The 17,895-nt window shown below is 52.5% G+C and overlaps 7 protein-coding genes across 7 annotated transcripts; 5 read left to right on the top strand and 2 right to left on the bottom strand.

The window, feature by feature from the left end:
* Positions 1–348: 348 nt before the first annotated feature.
* On the top strand, positions 349–3,183 carry J4E85_008122 (uncharacterized protein; the record flags this gene model as incomplete). Its single annotated transcript, XM_051472350.1, has 1 exon — positions 349–3,183. One exon carries the CDS (start codon positions 349–351, stop codon positions 3,181–3,183), a length of 2,835 nt encoding a protein of 944 aa, XP_051323815.1.
* Positions 3,184–3,873: 690 nt separating this feature from the next.
* Positions 3,874–4,749, top strand: J4E85_008121 (uncharacterized protein; the record flags this gene model as incomplete). The annotated part of the gene is made up of 1 exon (XM_051472349.1): positions 3,874–4,749. The coding sequence occupies one exon, from the start codon at positions 3,874–3,876 to the stop codon at positions 4,747–4,749; it is 876 nt and encodes a 291-aa protein (XP_051323814.1).
* Positions 4,750–6,637: 1,888 nt separating this feature from the next.
* J4E85_008120 (uncharacterized protein) lies at positions 6,638–8,281 on the top strand (the record flags this gene model as incomplete). Its single annotated transcript, XM_051472348.1, has 1 exon — positions 6,638–8,281. One exon carries the CDS (start codon positions 6,638–6,640, stop codon positions 8,279–8,281), a length of 1,644 nt encoding a protein of 547 aa, XP_051323813.1.
* A 506-nt stretch (positions 8,282–8,787) lies between these two features.
* On the bottom strand, positions 8,788–10,596 carry J4E85_008119 (uncharacterized protein; the record flags this gene model as incomplete). The annotated part of the gene is made up of 3 exons (XM_051472347.1): positions 8,788–9,256; positions 9,309–9,586; positions 9,664–10,596. The coding sequence occupies 3 exons, from the start codon at positions 10,594–10,596 to the stop codon at positions 8,788–8,790; spliced, it is 1,680 nt and encodes a 559-aa protein (XP_051323812.1).
* Positions 10,597–11,017: 421 nt separating this feature from the next.
* J4E85_008118 (uncharacterized protein) lies at positions 11,018–12,462 on the top strand (the record flags this gene model as incomplete). Its single annotated transcript, XM_051472346.1, has 2 exons — positions 11,018–11,037; positions 11,091–12,462. The coding sequence occupies 2 exons, from the start codon at positions 11,018–11,020 to the stop codon at positions 12,460–12,462; spliced, it is 1,392 nt and encodes a 463-aa protein (XP_051323811.1).
* Positions 12,463–13,081: 619 nt separating this feature from the next.
* On the bottom strand, positions 13,082–13,633 carry J4E85_008117 (uncharacterized protein; the record flags this gene model as incomplete). The annotated part of the gene is made up of 2 exons (XM_051472345.1): positions 13,082–13,097; positions 13,224–13,633. The coding sequence occupies 2 exons, from the start codon at positions 13,631–13,633 to the stop codon at positions 13,082–13,084; spliced, it is 426 nt and encodes a 141-aa protein (XP_051323810.1).
* Positions 13,634–15,330: 1,697 nt separating this feature from the next.
* On the top strand, positions 15,331–15,981 carry J4E85_008116 (uncharacterized protein; the record flags this gene model as incomplete). The annotated part of the gene is made up of 1 exon (XM_051472344.1): positions 15,331–15,981. The coding sequence occupies one exon, from the start codon at positions 15,331–15,333 to the stop codon at positions 15,979–15,981; it is 651 nt and encodes a 216-aa protein (XP_051323809.1).
* Positions 15,982–17,895: the final 1,914 nt, after the last annotated feature.

The raw sequence follows: 17,895 nt of genomic DNA, 5'->3' as shown, positions 1-17,895 counted from the left end.
ATACGGTGTAGCGTGAAGTGATGGAAGTAGCTTGGAGAGGGGCATGTAGCCGTCAGGGTGCACTCAACTTTGGGATGAATCAGTTCACGAATATTAGGCCTAGGTCCATAACACGAGCTCCCCGTGACTGCATTTTGCAATGAGCAGAGTGAATACTCGAGATAATTGGGTCTAGTCTCTCCAGATCACGGGGTCTGACGTTATTCTCCCATATCACCCCCGCGGCCACTTCTCATTCCAATAGCTCACACACCCACCGTCTGCACTTCCAATCGAGAAACGTCTTGTTCACGTACCCGCAGACTCCCATATCACCATCTTCACGACTACATTCCAACGACAGCCGCGATGGCCGACCAGCTCACCCAAATACCCGCCTTGGTTACACCTACACTTCAGCGTCACAACAAGAGACGCCGCTCGACATCGATTGCGCCAGAGCAAGCTGTTTTCCTTCCCGGCGCCGGCCCATCGAACGATGAGAACAATCCGACAACCACTCCACACGGACAGCGCCACCCCGACGACACCACTATACATAAGCGCACGAGGAAAGCCCATGGGGTCAAGCGCCGGCGTATTGCTGGCGACTTCAATCCCGTCCACGGCCCTGGTTCTCCCCGTTCATCCGACCTGAGAGAGGTGCGATCACAGATTGCGCCGACTGCAGACCCATCAAGCATTGATCCCGTCTCAGGCGGAGATCATCCCCACAAAGACATCACTGCCCTCCCTGTCGATTATATACCATCTCAACCCAAGCCCATTACCGACGCCATAAAGCAGACTCCCCAGACACAAGGTCGAGACCGCAAGAAGAACTTCAAAGTCTGGGAAGACGAGCCGCAGCCGTCTAAGCTTAAAGATCCAACACCAGCCGCCGCAAAGTTGCTGCAAGAAATCACCAACACCGGAGCTCAACACAGATGTCGCCGCATACCGGGATATAAACCTCAATTCCGCGCGCAAGACGCTGATTACTATTATCATCCCAATCTCAAGGACTTCCGGTTCCCACAGGGCGTCGTCGCATCCACTGATGAGGCTGTCGAAGAAGTGGCCCAGAGTGAGCTTGACGCGCCCACTGCCGGAGCGACACAGGAGACCCAAGACGCCCAGCTTGAGATTACACAGTCATTGAAGCGGAAAGCCGATGACGATCTTCGAGAGCGTGGTGCAGAGAAGCTGAGGAAGCTTAATGGCCAACAACCTTTGCCTTGGATAGTCCATGGCAAGATCCGACATGACCCAGTTCAAGATTTTGAGACTGAGTATTTTACTATATCCACACCGTGGCTACCCTCAGAGCCTGTGGAAGATGGGTTCAACACTGCAGAACCCGATCAATCCCAGCAAGAGACAGATGCAGCGCCCGAGGTAGTTGAAGCTCAACAGCTACCAACGCCCATCTCCGAGCCCGTATCCAACGAGGTGTTGTCGCCTCCTATATACTATAAACTGAACCCATCCGACATAGTCCATGTACCGGGGAACGATGAGCCAGCCCTGGACAGAGTTGAGTCGGGATCTCTAGATTTGGATGCTATCTTGATGGGAATGACACAAGATAATGCATTGCCTGCCGTCGAGGAAGATGCCTTTAAAGGGTTCGGTACCTACAAACCACCGCCACCACAAGATGATGAACTCACGGCCAGCAAGAAGGCTGCATTCGCTGGCTTTGGTACCTACCAACCATCGTCACAAGTCGTTGCTCCTACATCTCCAGCGGTCAAGAAAGACGCATTTAGAGGGTTCGGTACCTACAAATCACCACCACCGGAAGATAATGAATTCCCCGTCGTCAACAAAGACGCATTCGAGGGATTTGGTGTTTGCCAACCACCGTCAAAAATCGTTGCGGCTGCATCTCAGCCCGCTCCAAAGATTGTGGCCACAGTTCCCTCTCTGATAGACAGGAACAATCACGCCATCATCAAACCGGGCGTAGCCTACAGCGAAGGCTATGACCCAGGAAACCCACAGAACTTCAAACACTACCTCGCCCAATTCACCGATCGACCTGCCGTACCTCGCCCACGAGAGCGCGAGTATCGCCCAATGCCAGAGATATTGGAGATCGTGACGCTGAATCAGCGATTAGACTGGGTAGTTCCGAATGGTGCAGAAGCGCCCGAACTCTTCCGGGAGATGCCAGCACCACCACCTCACATCGACTCAGAGTTAGCTCGTTGTGTTCGCTTCGCCCAGTCAGACGCGCAAAGACGTGTCAACTGGCGAGCGCATCCCACCCATGTCGCCGAAATCATCCAGCGCACCAACTTCTACGGAATAGAGTTGCTAGTCAGCCGGAGCGAAATGCGCATCTCGTCACCTCCGACGGCAGACGAGTTTGAGCTAGCCATGGCGACTCGGCTGGCGCATGTATCCTTCGGCATGGACACGAAGGACTACATTGCGGCCGATGTGCCGGCTATCATAGAGTACTTCTCGGAGAATCTTCCATCGGCGATAAGCGTCTTCCCAACAGAAGAGGAAGACTGCTTCCGCGCCTTCACGGACTATTATCGCGTGATGTTCGAAGAGAACTATCCACCATTAAGTGCTCTCGGCTTGCCGGAATGGCAAGCATTGCTGGATGCTGAGGAGGGTCGACCCTCTCTTAAAGCACAAACCCTACAAGGCATCGTCCAGTCCATCAAAGGACTGGCCTCACACTGCCCCGGGGATACAGACAAGACAAATATCCTAGAAGATCAGGCATCTCGCGTGAAGCCTGACACGGGAAACGAGCATCTGAAAAATGCTCGTCTGGAACTTAGCCAGACCCTTGGCGTGAGTAGGGACAGCTTCGACGGAGACCCACAGCGGCCCGATCACCTGACTAACGCCTCTTTTGCAAGCTTGGCTCAAAGCGAAGAAGTGCAGCATTACGATGCAAATCCAGCTTCTTACTGGAACAATACAGAAGTCCCAGGGGGATATGTCCATCCTTTTGTACCCGAAGCAGATGCAAGAGCTGAAGATGTGCACGGCGATTACTATAGCCCAGAGGGCTGGTCTCGCAACGATCTGGATGCGCTGATGCCATGGGATTCTGGGCTGCATGCCATACCATCAGGCTTCAGCGCAGCTCCATTGGACTATGGCGCTACAGGGGAATACTTCAATCCGTCGGCATTGGGCCCGTTGAACGACGCTGAACCGGAGACACTGTTGTAAGGATAGCAGGCCCGGAGAGGTCTAATCGAGGACTGAAGATGTGTTAGCGGTCTTTTTGCCGTATCATGTTATGTGGTAGCAGTCGCGACTCCCGTTCGATGAAGGCTTCTCGCCTTCAAACACGGACATTGTGAGTGGCTCGCGGTGGCTAGCGCCGAAGGAGGATTGAAGCAGGTACCAAGGGTGGCTGCGACGTGTGTTGCATTCCATGAAGATACTATTGGATCTTGACGTTAGCTAGAAGACTAAATCATTCTAGAATCTATCCATTTTTCAAACTTTAATGATATGTATGTAGCAGACTGCGACATGACCTCTAGCCACTCGTTGCGCTAGTGCTAGTACAAGGGTAGTGGAAACAGGACCGATAAACGCGCGTGTAAGAGGATTGAACGCTGCGGAAGGCTCGAAGACCATCTGCATCAGGTTGTGTGCATTGCGACGGATGGTAGTGGTCCTTCCTGCTGGCGTTGTTGTCGGCCATGGTGCCACAACACCCGTACCATGGATGGACCTCAGCCTCAGCAGCTTCCACAGACTCATCGAACGAAGACAAACCAGAGTTCCAGAGAAAGCTAACACTAGCACAACAAAAGATTATACATCTTCATGTCGATTACCAGACAGTATGATATTTCTCCTTCCTTCCTACCTACCTTCCTTCCAAGCGCGCATTGAAGCCACCTTACCATGACTCCACCACGTACAGCGACAGCACCACATATCGAGACCGGTACCAAACCGGCCCCGGCAAAGAACCCACGTGGTCGACCACGCAAAGACGGGTTGCCGGCAGGATCGGTACCCAAAAAGCCCAAAACGCCAAAACGAGCGCGTGCAGATACACCGACGGAAACCCAAGGACAGCCTGAGAAACGAGGCCCCGGTCGTCCACCCAAGAACAACAAATCGCAGGGCGCCAAAATTCCATCAGCAACGTTATCATCGTCTAATCCCTATCCACCAACGAACCCCATTCCAAGCCGTGGCCCACAAGAGGAAAGTCTCATCGTCTCTGCGACTGAAGAGACTTCCAATATACAGATCACGGTTACAGCCCCGAGTGACGTGACTGTGCGCCGCAGTGAGGAAACGGACATAAGTGAACAAAGGATTCAAGATACTCTGAGCTTGAGGGAGGAGGCCGAAAGAAACGAGGAAATAGGTGCGGCGGCCAGTCAGTACGAAAAGCAGAGGGAAGTTGACGCGTTGGAATTCGAATTTGGCCTGTTCGAACACAATCATGAGCAGGACTTGGAGCCAAGTCGCAAGCGCGTAGCATTCGCGGACGAAGAGGACGAAGAAGCCGAACAAGCAATCGGAACAGAAGAGTCGAAAAGAAAAGCGGAACGTCGACGTCAGAGGAGAGAATGTCGAAATTACGGCTGCTATGAAGAGGATTGCAGGATTGGCCATGCAGTTAGAGCGAATGTCGCGCGTTACATGTTGAATCTTGACGAGCGCACGGAGGCGTTGCGGCCTCTGGTGGTAAAGACGGACGATGAGGTGATGGAAGAAGGGACAAGGCCTATGATTTTCGACTACCCCTGGTTGATTGCACGGTGATAGTAGAAACGTCGGAGGAGCTGTGTTCCCTTCTGGTATCGTCGATCTAATAGGTTCGAAGGCCTGAAGAGGTATGCAGATAACATCAGCTTGACTCTTTCGCGCGTGCTGATATGAGAATGGATCTAGCAGAAATCTATACAGCACGACTAGACTGCTTCTTTCTCGTATTCAGCATCGTACTTTGGCCCATTTCCAGAAGTCGGCGCGATGTTGAAGGTGCGTGTGAGAGCTCCTATTTTGTGGGTATCGCTGGGCTGCATACGCAGAGTGTCGACGTCGCAAGAAGGTTAGATGCGTATGACCAACAAGACGCAGCGGTTGGAAAAAGATGTGAGTATATACGTGTTGCGATGCGCGTTGATGAAGACGATTTCGACCCGAAGGTGCACACCTGCAGGTGGCACATCCACGGGGGCTGAATTCGCTACTGCTTACGCTAAGCCATATGCGGAGAGGTCATGATTAGAACTTGGACGTTTACAAAGTGCGTAGTCTCTGTTATTCCTTATGTAAGACTCTTGTCACGAAAAGATCACTTCAAAATTGAGACTCCCCATGCCTCAAGTCGAGTGTTGGGGAAGATGAGATGTGTCTCACGTGATGAGGAGCCACCAGGCAGCCCCACATCGGCGAATTGTGTCGTCTAATCTCCGGCGGCAAGCTTCAACGCGTCAACGCGTCTCTTTCACGCACGACACTCAAGCGCGATGCGTTCGAGCAGACCAAGAACGCGCATTCAGAATTGTCTATGTACTTCGGAAAGCTACGATCAACGCGTCTTGACCGTATCACATTGTCTTTTACAGGATGTCTAGCACCAATACTCCTGGTATCATTCCCATCGCACGTACTACGGACGTTCCCTCGAAGGCTCAGTGCGAGATCTTCAGATGGACATAAAAGATTACGACCATCGAATGTTTGTATCGAGGCTTCACAATGTCCGCTTAAGCCATGGTATGTTCACAGAAGAAAGAGCAGTCCTCGAGTACTTTCGAAACTGCAAGGGTCCAGCGGCAGGACATCACGCCTCGTGGCCGAGGACGTTGGATACGTCGATATACTTTCCATCTTATCTAGTCCCCGGCCGCGTACGGGGTTGCTCTGGCCAACCTAGTGTGTCCGACCAGCCTCCACCAGTTATGGATGTATCAGCGATACTCAACATCGAGGACAAGAGGCCGAAGAGACGCTCGGGTACTCGATCTGTCCTTATCACCTGCCAATCAATACCGATGTCGCCATCGCTCTCGGAGCAAAGATTTAGTCTTTTTGACGTCACTTGATGGAGTTATCGGCAATAGTAACCCCCAATATCGCCCTGAACAAATGTTTCCAGAGTAACGCAGGCAACATTGAGTCACCTGCCTTCCGAAGTTGGCTTAACGACCCGTTCTCGCCCTTCATGTGGTCACTCCTGGATTGGCGAACGCGGGGATTGTTTCAAACTCACCCCCAAAACCCTTGATCGTGGGGTTCAGATTGGTCCAGCTTCGTCAATGCGGCCTTTCGTGCTCACATTTTGCAGACCCTCATAGCCGAAGCGCTAGCACATTGTTGAAGCGATAATTGGATTGCATCTTAGTCTAGCTTTGAGGCAAAGCGCCTCTCCATGCATCTGCTAAAGCCGTAAACAAAGGTTCCTTCGTCCGCGGCTGCCAAAGCATTGTAACAATATATCGTTGACGAGGCTCGCATCTATCAACACCTTCTATATACCTGACTTCGTCGAATTACCCGTCTTACTCTATATCAACCGAGTTGCAGACTCTCGGCCAGTAAGTTCCATACTCAGCAGTGCAAGCAATCCAATCACCGCTCAAACCTCCATCCGATTGCTACGACGTTTCCTCTACCAAACACTAATCCTTGTATCAAAGGCATCATGGCGAGCAATCCGAAGACTCCTTCAGCCAACTCATCTCCGGTCAAAGGGGCTAGGGTTGAGAAACCAGCCGCCATGAGCAAAGCACGTTCGAAGAACAAGGACGGCTCGATCCACGCCTCCCCAACTGACATCTTCGGTCCAAACGCTGTTACCCGGTATCTCCGCATCCCGCAAACCGGCAACATCACCGGTGCGGAACTGATGACGTTTCTTCCCGCGCTGATTCGTAGCCCCGGCGTCCTTGTTCGATTCGTCCAGAACGGTGGCGATGCCTACCCCCTCGTTAGGATCCACAAATGGTTTCGAGTCGTGGTGAAGAACAATTCTCGGCAAGACGCCACCAATGCCGTGATTCACTTGGCCCAGGGAACGATGCGACACTATCTTCAGGACGATCAATGGACTATGACTCGCCACAAGGCCGGTCTTTACCCAAAAGTCGGCCAGGCTTGGGACCACAATAACTTGACTCTTGCCGGCGTCCAAAACCACTGCGAGATCCAAGTCCCGGGTAGCCGTCACCATAAACCGGTCGTCGCTAATGTTCATTTCGCATCACTGGCAGCTGACGTTAGAGTATACCCATCCGGCGACGACGAGCTCGATCTGACCCGCTGTGTCAAGGCTGCTGTCGCCAATATCGACCTACCGCTGATGTTTCCACGAGACTTTAACTGGCTCACTCAGCTCTTGGGTGGTCCCCGGACGGTACTCCCTGCTCATCGAGATGGCGAGCTGTTTGGTCGTTGGAGGAATGTGGTGTGGGAGAATATGCCCGAGCCGGAGGCGATCCAGGCTGCGACAAACCTCACGCATCATATGTTCACAGCAGCACAGCGGACGGCAACCGTGCAGCATCTTCAGCAGTTCCCCGTTGTTCAGGCGTTTACGTTTGTCCAACAGCCTCCTTCTGTCCAGCCCCCCGCTCCCGCGCCTCGCGCCCCTATGAGGATGACAAACCACGCTGGCCCTTCTCGCGCACAAGCTCCTGCTGCAGCCAGCGGGCTTTCATCTATCAACTCGTTGATCCTTAGTCGGATCATGAACAACACTGCTGCCGACTTGTCACATGTCCTAGCTACGATACAAGAGGATCAACTGTACGCGTTGTATGTCAGCGTCTTGGCCGCTAACGGCATCGTGCCTATCAACCGCCGCGCGGAGCATACACCTGGCCCGGACACTCTAGACCACTCCCTTGTAGATGATCGTAGTCTTCCCGACCTCATCGAACCAGCTGCATACGACGCCAGGGCTGTATCTCCATCTGGCCCTTGGGACAACGACATGGCCGCTAACGACAACGAGTCCTACGTCCCAAATCCATTCGAGGAACAGCTTGACGACGACACTGCCTCATTTGCGTCTCTCGATCTCAGCATGATCGACCCTGAGATCCTGGCGAGCATCGATCCTGAGATCCTGGACAGCATCAACCGTGAGCTAGGTGGCTACGTCGACCAGGAAAACGATATGGAGCTCGCACAAGACAACTCAGAAGACCACGACCTCGGCTTGCAGGACGATGATGCCAATGATGGAACTGGCCAGGAGACTTCAATCCCTTCCATCGTGGTCCACGACGTCGACGGCAGCACCGCCGAAGACCCCGTTGATGACCCCTCCTCTCGCGAAGCATAGCGTGGTCTAACAAGACCACATATCAGGTCTCTGCAAAGGTTGACGCGTATTGGACAAACATACATCGGAATTGGAGCGCGTCTCGCGTGCGGTATTGGAAAAGGTTAGCGAGCGTCGCATGACATTTCTGGTAAAACTTCTTGGAGGATTTGGGCGTCATGTACATTCTGCGCGATACATCCTTTTCATTTAGTCGTATGCTTTGAGCAAATTCACCTCACATAATAGAAGATGATGCAATCGACAAGTGTCCCTGCTCATGTGCGCCTCATGTGTGCTATCTCACAAGATCGCGAGAACTAAAAACACTACATGAAAATCTGAAATAAAGGTGGACTGCGAGAGTGCATTATTATCAGTCTTGTGTATCTATTTCCATGTTCATCATCGTTTTATAGCGCAAGACTGCCATGATATCCAGAATATCCAGATGGAGATCCAGGCATCAATACGACTAGAACCCAACTCAAAAGTATTTCCGGAACAGAGCCCAGTGCGCAGCCAGCTCACATACCATCCCTAATAACGTCCTCACTGACCCAACCAATCTCATACCTATGCGCAGTGACACACTCAAGATGCCAGTCATACTCCGTCCAAACACTACCAAACAAGTCAAACTGCTGCTTAGCCCAACGTATATTCTCAGCCCAGTCACTAGTATCCTTCGCGTGGGGCTGGCTCAACAGGTGAAGCTCGCGGAACGGGGCGTGGCGGCGAGGGCCGCAGAAGCGGGCGTAATCGTAGGCGGACGCGTACATCTCGGGGAACGAAGTGTGTGGAGGGGACGCGTAGAGGTAAATGCTGTAGTCGTCGATGCGGAGGCGATCCTCTGAGAGCAAGGGAGCGGGGAAGAAAACGGGCTCGCGCTTGAGGTACTCGCGGGCGGCGTCCATGACATCTTGGGTGAACTCGGTCATCATGTACGAGGGTACCTTTGCCTGCTGTCGAACTTTCTGGGGTGACGGTCCGATTCTGGTACATGGTCAGCTCGAGATATAACATCAGAAGCGTAGAATGAACTTACCCAGGGACTTTGAGCTTCAAAGTGCGACGCTCAGGTACGAAAGCAGCCTTGATGTTCAAGCGAGCCTTGCGCGCCGCTTGACGGCCGCGTGCAGCGGGGATGGGCGAAACGGCTTCCTCAGGCTCACTTTCGTCTTCTTCCGGAATATCGTCATCAGGCTCGGACTCGTCCTCTACGAACTCGTCATCGTCGGCGGACGAGTTGGGGGTAGGCGGTAGACGAGACAGCTTGCGCTTCTTGGAGGGAGTCGCGTAGGGAGAATCGGAGTAGTCTTTGTCCTGAAGCCAGTGTCAGCAATGTCACCATCTAAGACGTCGAAGGGTCGACCATCGTCGAACACGGGTGATAGACTTACCTCAGCGTCAACTTCAGGCTTTTCAGCGAAGTTCATTTGCTTGCCGACGAGCCTGCCGCTCCTCCTCTTACTACCGTCCAGCACCTTTCCCAAGCCCTCAGCTGTACGCTTCTGTGGCGTCGCCGATCGTGACATGGCGACCAGCTCGATGTCGTCGAAGAGTTTCTTCTTGCTACCGCGCGATGCTTTGAGCTTGTTGTTGAGCTTGGATGATTTGGGAGTCTTGGGCGTTCTCGGAGCGCGGCCTTTACCGGGTGTAGACTTGGCGGGTGAAAAGGCGTAGTTGCTGTGACGTGCAAATACCTGCCTATCGTAGTGACAGTGAGTGACTGTGGCCGGACCTCCGAGGTGAGTGATCAGGCGTTGAAAGTCGGTGGGGAAAAGCCACGATTCTTCCTCGTGCTCAATAGCGTATTGCACACAGCGAGTGAGGTCCAGTGCGTCATCGCCACATGGGTGCTCTTTCACATGGAGGGCAAGGTCTCTGAACTCCAACGGAGGGGAGTCCCAGTTGACCTTGTCCTGTCTAGGTGTACCAGTCCTCACGTCCTTAGGGTGAGTCCGGTTGGGTGTACGGAAACCGTGGACGTTGAGGTTGTCTTCAGGTCTCGGAATTCCAATGTTATATTCCAAATGCATACCGAATTTCCACTCGTCGTAGCCGGCGCGTCGCATGGCATACTGGATCATGACCATGGCGGAATTCGGTGGAAAATCCTGATCCAGCGGCTGGTCTCTGAACTCGTTGATCATAGCAGCGAGATGGCCAGCTTTCGCGCCGTGCGTTACGAAACGGTCGATAACATCGATGGACTTGAGCCAGTGCGGGAGGTAGGCCAGGATCTCGGCGGCGGTGAGATTGCCGTTTGGGAAGGGGAGGTTCCAGCTTGGGCTGTGGTAGCCGAAAGCGTTGTTCTTAGCAATGGCCGCCATGTTGACTGATCTGATGGTCAGGACGAGATCAGCAGAGGCACAGGCAAACTTGTAAGGTTACCTTCTGCAGAAACTGCGATGGGTGGCCGGATGCGCGGAGGATGGCTTACTGGAAAGTCAAAGTGTGAGCGTCTATAAGGACGATACGAAGTCTCGCTGCGCTTTGTCTTGAGTGATCGATGCGTGATGTCTCCGCTGGCTGCGAAAGCAGACCCTGCAAACCTTGTCGTGGGCTGAAGCTGGCACTTCGGAGACGCAGGTGACGGCGGAGTCAAGCAAAGTTGCCCAAAGGACGCTCGGACCGGGTAGAGTGGCCTTTTCGTTGATATAGCGACAGCCACAACAGAAGCGCGAGGCACACTCTACTAACCACGTGCAGGTTCCCATCACCGCCACAAACACCATACATGCACCTCTGACCATGGATCATCCGCCGCGACCGTACTAACTGCCAATTGTCTCACGATAGGCACACTCTCCTAACGTTTCGGCAGGTCAACGGCGTCAGCCCAAGGACCGGCTGAGAACGCATCAGAGTCCAAATCGAGAGCACGTAACGAGTACTTCGGCTACGGCTTTGGCCCAGACGCACCTTCAAAATACCTCCCGTTTCCTGCAACCGCGAACATCACCGCCGTAGAGCTCCTCGCATTCCTTCCAAACAGCATACACTGCGCTGACGTGTTGTACCGCCTGATCACGAACGGCGCGACTCCGACTCAGGTGTGCGCCATCGTGAACACCCACAGAAAGCTTCCAAAGGAGTGGCCCCAGGCCAGCTGCCGGCAGAGCATCTACAAGACGATGGACCAAGGTGGGTACAAAGACTGGCGACTGCAGACGCATGGTAGCTTCCACGAAGAGAGAAAGTTGACCTGGGATGATTCCGATCTTAACGTTGCAGGGTTCTCACCACCTAGTGGAAATATCGAAATCCCTCCAACAGACATACCCTTCAAGAAGCTAGCCATAGACCTAAGCTGCATGCCGCAGGGCCATGATGCGCTAGATCTGACTCGCATGGTGGAGTATTGCGTGCAGAATCCACATGAGCCGTGGTTCTACCCTCGCGACTACGACAAGGTATTGCAGCTTGTCGGAGGCGCAGCTACTGTTCGAAAAGAACATAGCGATGGCGCTGCTTCCCAACGATGGGCTGGTATAAAGCCTTCTCTTTCTCAAGGCGCGTCAACCAGCGCTCCGCTCGTGCCAGATAAGAAAAAGAAAGATGCTAAGCGAAAGAGGAAGAGTGACATAGAAGAAGACTTGCCAGCATCAAGGAGACAGAAAGAAGCAGTCCCTCCACCCAAGGGTACGACACCAGAGTCAGAAACAGAGCATGAGATGCAAGAGCTGAGAGGAAGGCCGGGAAAGTCTGTATGGTTTGATGATGAGCCTGCCGTTGAGGAATTTGCCGGAGAGGAAGAAGAGGAGGAGGAGGAGGAGGACATCATGGCCAGCGCCAGCAGAGACCTTGAGAGAACAAGTTATGCCGCTCCTCCGGAAGATTCAGTCGTGCCATGGGAGACAGCGCTTGCAAACGCACAAGATGAGGACGCGATGGACATGGCGTTCTTTTTCGAACGTCAAGCAGGAGAGACTGATGCATACGGCCCATACGCCTTCGGTGGACCCCGTCACAAGCCGCCTTACCGACCGCTGTACCGCATCGACCAACCAGACCCATCTGATGCAAGCGGTTGGGCAGAGAACCTGAGGTGGGCGTTCGAACAGAACACGCTTTACCGATACCCTCACCGCCCCGACGCTTGGAACGAAAGCCCAGAGCACATGGAGCTCATCGTGAAGATTCGGATCGACCGGTACTGGATGTCTGATGAGTTCGCGGCGATGATTGACGATTAGCTGCGGAGGGCGATGATTGCCTAAGATTTGGAAGTGCTTGGATTCTGGGGTTTGGGGATTTTGGTCGTTCGCTGCTGGATGATAATAATCGTGTTATGTCACGGTGCCCGCATCCTGCCAAACAGCAGCAGCGCACGCAGGCGAGAGATTTGCGGCATTGAACGGTAGCCGATGAGTAAAAAGATCCGAAAGGTCACATGTAAAGTAAAGGCAAACGCTGTTCGATGGATTCACTGTCGGTAACACTGTGAGTGATGATGGAGCGAAGAGGTGAGGTTGTGGCACCTGCAAACCTCAGCCTTGGCGTTTCGGCAATGCACGGACTGGCGTCGATCGATGTTCCGACCGAAACCAACTTCGAACACCCTCCAAACTTCATCACCCCGAAATCGACAGCCATTGTCCCTGCAATCGCTTGTTTCACGAGAATTTGTCTGGTTCGCGACGCTGCAAGACGCCACAGTGGATCGGAGGCTGATGATCCGGATGCGCTGACTGTCGCATGAGATGATATACACGATGACAGCTCTTAGGTTGCGAAACAATGGGCGCTCTTCGAGCAAGTGCGTGATGTGTAGAAAGGTATTTAGATGCGAAGTGCCCCCTAGCGATTCGCCGTTCAAAGCTCTTGCTCTCTACAAACCTTCAGAAAACCATACCCCAGATTCACGAGCCGGACTCACCTAATACACTCCTTACGAACCGACACGAACGTACTCGACGACCTCAATCTACTACTACAACTTCGCACGATCACATACCTCACCATGCGTTCCTCCACGATCATCGGTGCCGTCGCGGCCTTCGCTCCCATCGCACTCGCACAGAGCTCCTCCACCATCACATCAATGGTTCCGATGATGTCTCCCTCAGCGCCTCCCGTCACAATGGCCTGGGATAACAAGCCCGCCCCAACAGGCGAAGCGGCCCTTTCTTCGGGCGCTTCATCGATGAACTCTGCCATGAAGTCTGCGATGTCTTCTATGTCCAAGGGCATGTCGATGGAGAGTGGCATGACCATGTCCGACGGTATGGTCATGCAGAGCGGTATGACCATGTCTGATGGCATGGTCATGCCCACAGGCAGTGCTATGGCAGGAATGAGCAACTTCACCGGTAGCGCAGGCAAGATGGAGGTTGGCAGTGGTAGTGTGGCGATGATGGCAGCCATCTTGGCTATGTTGTGAACGGATTGAATCTACGTTCAAGGCTCGCTGAAGCATGTCATAGAAGCTCAGTTGGTCCAACATAGCGTCGTCGTCCCTTTCCAGCCATTCTTCGTTCATGGATACGCTGTCTTCGTCTCATGCGTTACCTCTTTTCGCTAATACACACTGTACATTTACTATATACACCACTGCATCATATCCTGCACTACAATCACCGAGAGCCGTCGCTAATGCGTGTGAGGTCTGTCTACTTACCGTCTCCCCAAATTTTGCAAAAGACGCGTCATTATTTCAGCTATCGAATGGGCAAGCATGCGACCCAGTTCCTTTAACAAAGCTAATGCTGTAGTGGTCACCTGGCGGTCCATGGCGTTTGTGATTCAGATATGTCTTCGTCCGCATGATGTGCGATTACCTCCCCTCAAACAATCGGTCGTTTAAATACACGGCCTGCATTTCCCAACAAGTTCCTCAAGTTACCTCGTAGCAGGACTGGTTGAGCTCATCTGGCTTATCGACTTCAAAAGATCCATTTCCACTGTACACATCCAAGACATGTCATGCCAATGTCGTGGCACACAACGCGTCTGCAGCCGTTCTCTCTTGGAATACCTGCGTCGCAATAAGCACGTTTCTACCAGCAAGCTGTCGAAATCTGAAGCAAATGAGATGTAAGCACCATAATCAAGTTGTCGTTGTATTCCGGCAACTATTGACCCTAAAAGCACAACTCAGAATCAGACTGCCTCTCCGTTGCTACGCCTACCGCGAGAGCTGCGAAACCAGATCTATGGGTACACATTCGCTTGCTACTTCATAGATATACTACATGTGGCTCGAGATCGTCTCCTAATCAGAGTTTTTCATCAGCTTTGTCGCCAGTACCGCTGCTACGAGTCTTTAGACCGGCTGCTTTCGCCCTCTATGGTCTGCCGCCAGATTTACAACGAAACTGCCCTCTTGCCATTTTCGTTGAACCCACTTCATGTCAGTTTTGGGGAACTTGCAATAATCAAAAACCTCATACCTGCTGACGTAGTCGCATGTGTCAAGAAATTGTCGGTGTTCAATGATCGCTCGCTGAAGCGGCTCAAGGAATCTGGATACGATGTCAATTTGGAAGCATTGTGCAGATTTCCAGACTGGAAGACCGTTCTTGTGCTAAACTTGGAAGGAGATGTACAACCGGAGAGGACCGAAGAACTTAGGATGAGAGTGGCGGCATACGCAAGTGCTGCCGGGCATGTTAAGACAGCTTGAACATAACATCTAGACAGTACTATATCTTGCGAAAATTTATCGCGTTAAGACGTCGCTAGTAGCTCCTGAGGTCACTTGGGTTCCGCGTGGCCTAGCGCATGGCAGTCTCGTAGCTTTGCGCTGCTGCTGTATAAAGTCTTGCGAACATAGCACCATCAACTTGAGGTCAAGAATCTGCGTCTACTCTTCCCAAAGTCATTTTGTTGTTTTATGATATCTGTGCACTTCCCAAGTGTCCAGGTGGTGTCGCGATATCACTTATCGCGATTGATGACGTCACGCGTGACAACTGTCCGTAGACCTCTCACTCCCTTGGCAGGTACCGCTTCATCACAAACAACGACCTCAATTATCCTCAGGCATTTCTTCTTTGCATACAGGCATCACAGCATTGCCGTTCACAGAGCCTTAAAAGCGTGACACACATCGCACCGTCAATATGGCAACGTCAGACGAGAAGACGCTGCTTGACCGTGTCTTCGCCGCCAAAACCACCGAAGAGTCGCGCGAATTATATGACGAATGGGCAAAGACATATGACTCCGACATGACTCTGCACGACTTCACCGCGCCACGCCTCGTCGCGCAGGCAGTAGCCCGAGGGCTGAAGCTAAACCACATCTCGCCCGACAAGCCTCTCGCTGGCCTAAAGATTGCGGATGCAGGATGCGGTACCGGCCTTGTTGGTATCGAACTCTCCAATCTTGGCGCTACAGATATACTGGGCCTCGACATCAGCGAGGGCATGCTAGCGGTTGCTAAAAACACCGCTGTGTACGATGACCTTACGACCGCGGACTTGACGAAGAGATTGGAGTTTGAGGACGGAAAGTTCGATGCGCTGACATGCTGTGGTACGTTCACACATGGTCACTTAGGGCCGGAGCCGTTGGAAGAGTTCGTCAGAGTTGTCAAGGATGGTGGGGTCGTTGTTGCAACTGTGCTAGACAGCTTCTGGGTCGAGAAGGGGTTTGAGAAGGAAGTGAAGAGACTGGAGAAGGAGGAGAAGATTGAGGTCGTGGAGACGGACTTGCATCAGTATCGGAAAGATGCTGGAGGTGGGCGCGTGCTAATCCTGCGGAAGCTGTGAACTTGAAGCGTATGGCGAAGGTGCATCTATCATAGCAATTGCGATGGTACAAAAGCCAAGAACTTTGTAGACTTATACTTATGCGCAAAGTGTGGCATCACAGTAGGAATTCCTAAAGAGCTAGAAGATGCCGGTGTATCTCGCCTCATCCTACATGACCTCCCACCTATTCTCCATGGTGTGTTTATAACAGGGGACAGCAGTATCAATCGACGTAACCTCAACTCCCTCTGGAATCCGACTGCTGACCCATGTTTGCACACTAACAAGCGCATCCTCAGTTTCGTTGGGTTTGAGATGCCTGAACCATTTCTCAACTCTCAATCGCGTAACCTCATCTTCCATAGGGAGATGGCGTCTGTTCCAATCATGCGCGATCAAGCACATGTCCCCCGAGACCCTAGGTGCCCAAGAATGAACCTCAACCTTTCGCAGTCTCGGAAGATCAGGGAAGTAACATGCTTCATATACCCTCGCGTTCGTCCAATTCCGATGTTCATAAATGCGAAGGACTGTGACTGCGTTTCGCACGTTGCTGGGCATTCTCTGCACGGCTTTGAGTAGATCTCTAGGACGTGCACGAAAAGCGTTGAGCTGGAATACCAGCAATTTGGTCTCCTCATGATACTGGCGGCATACCAGTTGATGCTTGAGGAGCGAGAGTAGAGATTGTGAAGCTGCGCTCGTCTTGCGCACGAGATTGTGGTCGTAATCAGGCCTAGAGCGGTATTTGTTCGAATGATAATCGATGCAATCCATGCGAAAGACGTATTCATAAATCCGATTGCGAAGTTCCGCAGGCAGGCGTAGAAGGGGCGAATCAGTTTGGTTACGCAACGTGCTACGCTGGTGTCAGTGATGTTTCGATCTAGAATTCGGACGGCATGATGGTAGCTTACATAGCGTCCATCTTGCCAAAGAGGCGTCCTGGATGGAAAAATCTCGGTGTATAGCTTGTCACTGTTCGACTTGATGATCTGTACGATCCGTACTTCAATAATGTTGTTGTAGAGAAGAGGGGCTGCTGACAAACATCACGACGTAACATTTGAACGGTTTAGCCCGCTTGTCCTATCTGAGCCTAGTGCCACTGCTGCCTTCCAGATCCCTTTCGAAGCCACTTCATCTAATTGTACAATACTTTTACATGACACATGATACATCAGTCCATCACAACCATTCCACGCAGATAGCCGGCATACCCGAATGGCGTCGGTCGCGCAAATTGTGAAACAGCAAGTCCTAGCCCCAGTCCCGCGCCCGCCACGCTCGTTTCTTGGATCGACGCGCTCGCATCGCGCGAACGTTCAGTTCCAACAAAGCATTCGCCTTCCCAGTCGTATTCGTATCGCTCAGACACATCATGCTCTGGGAAACATTCTGGCACATGCCCGCATACACGGGCAAAGAAGTCGACCAGGTCTTCGCTCCTTCCTTCGTTGAAGTACAGTCGCCCTCCGATGATTGGCCAGGCTGCTGAGAACCGAGCTTTTGATATTGAACCGCACGCCAGCCATTCTGAAGGGCGAATGTATATGGGGTCGACACCGAGGGCTGATTCAAGATCAGCCATGCGTAGCCACCGGTCTTCGCGACCTTTTGCTCCTTTCCATGTGGGTATCAAAGCACCGTAATCACCAGCTGGGCTCATCAAATCGATCACCAAGCCTGAAGCCTGGATCTGGACTATCTGAATAGCATCGTGACCTTGGATATGAAAATCATACGCTTCACGCAGAGCTGCAGCTGATACCAGTGAGTGTGAAAGCCATATCGAAAGACGAGGTATCTTACCGAAGTCACTGAAGACCGATATGAACGGACTAGCTTGTGTGTCGCGAAGACGAAGGTGTTCTTCTATACATTCCAGGCTGAGACAATAATACAAAAAGTCACATCTGGCCTGGAACAAGC

This window comes from Alternaria conjuncta (assembly GCF_024043145.1).
Source record: "Alternaria conjuncta strain BMP 0040 chromosome Unknown scaffold_12, whole genome shotgun sequence".
In the NCBI taxonomy this organism is placed as follows: domain Eukaryota; kingdom Fungi; phylum Ascomycota; class Dothideomycetes; order Pleosporales; family Pleosporaceae; genus Alternaria; species Alternaria conjuncta.
The sequence above is the reverse complement of the archived record's forward strand: the minus strand, read 5'-3'. Positions and strand labels throughout refer to the sequence as shown.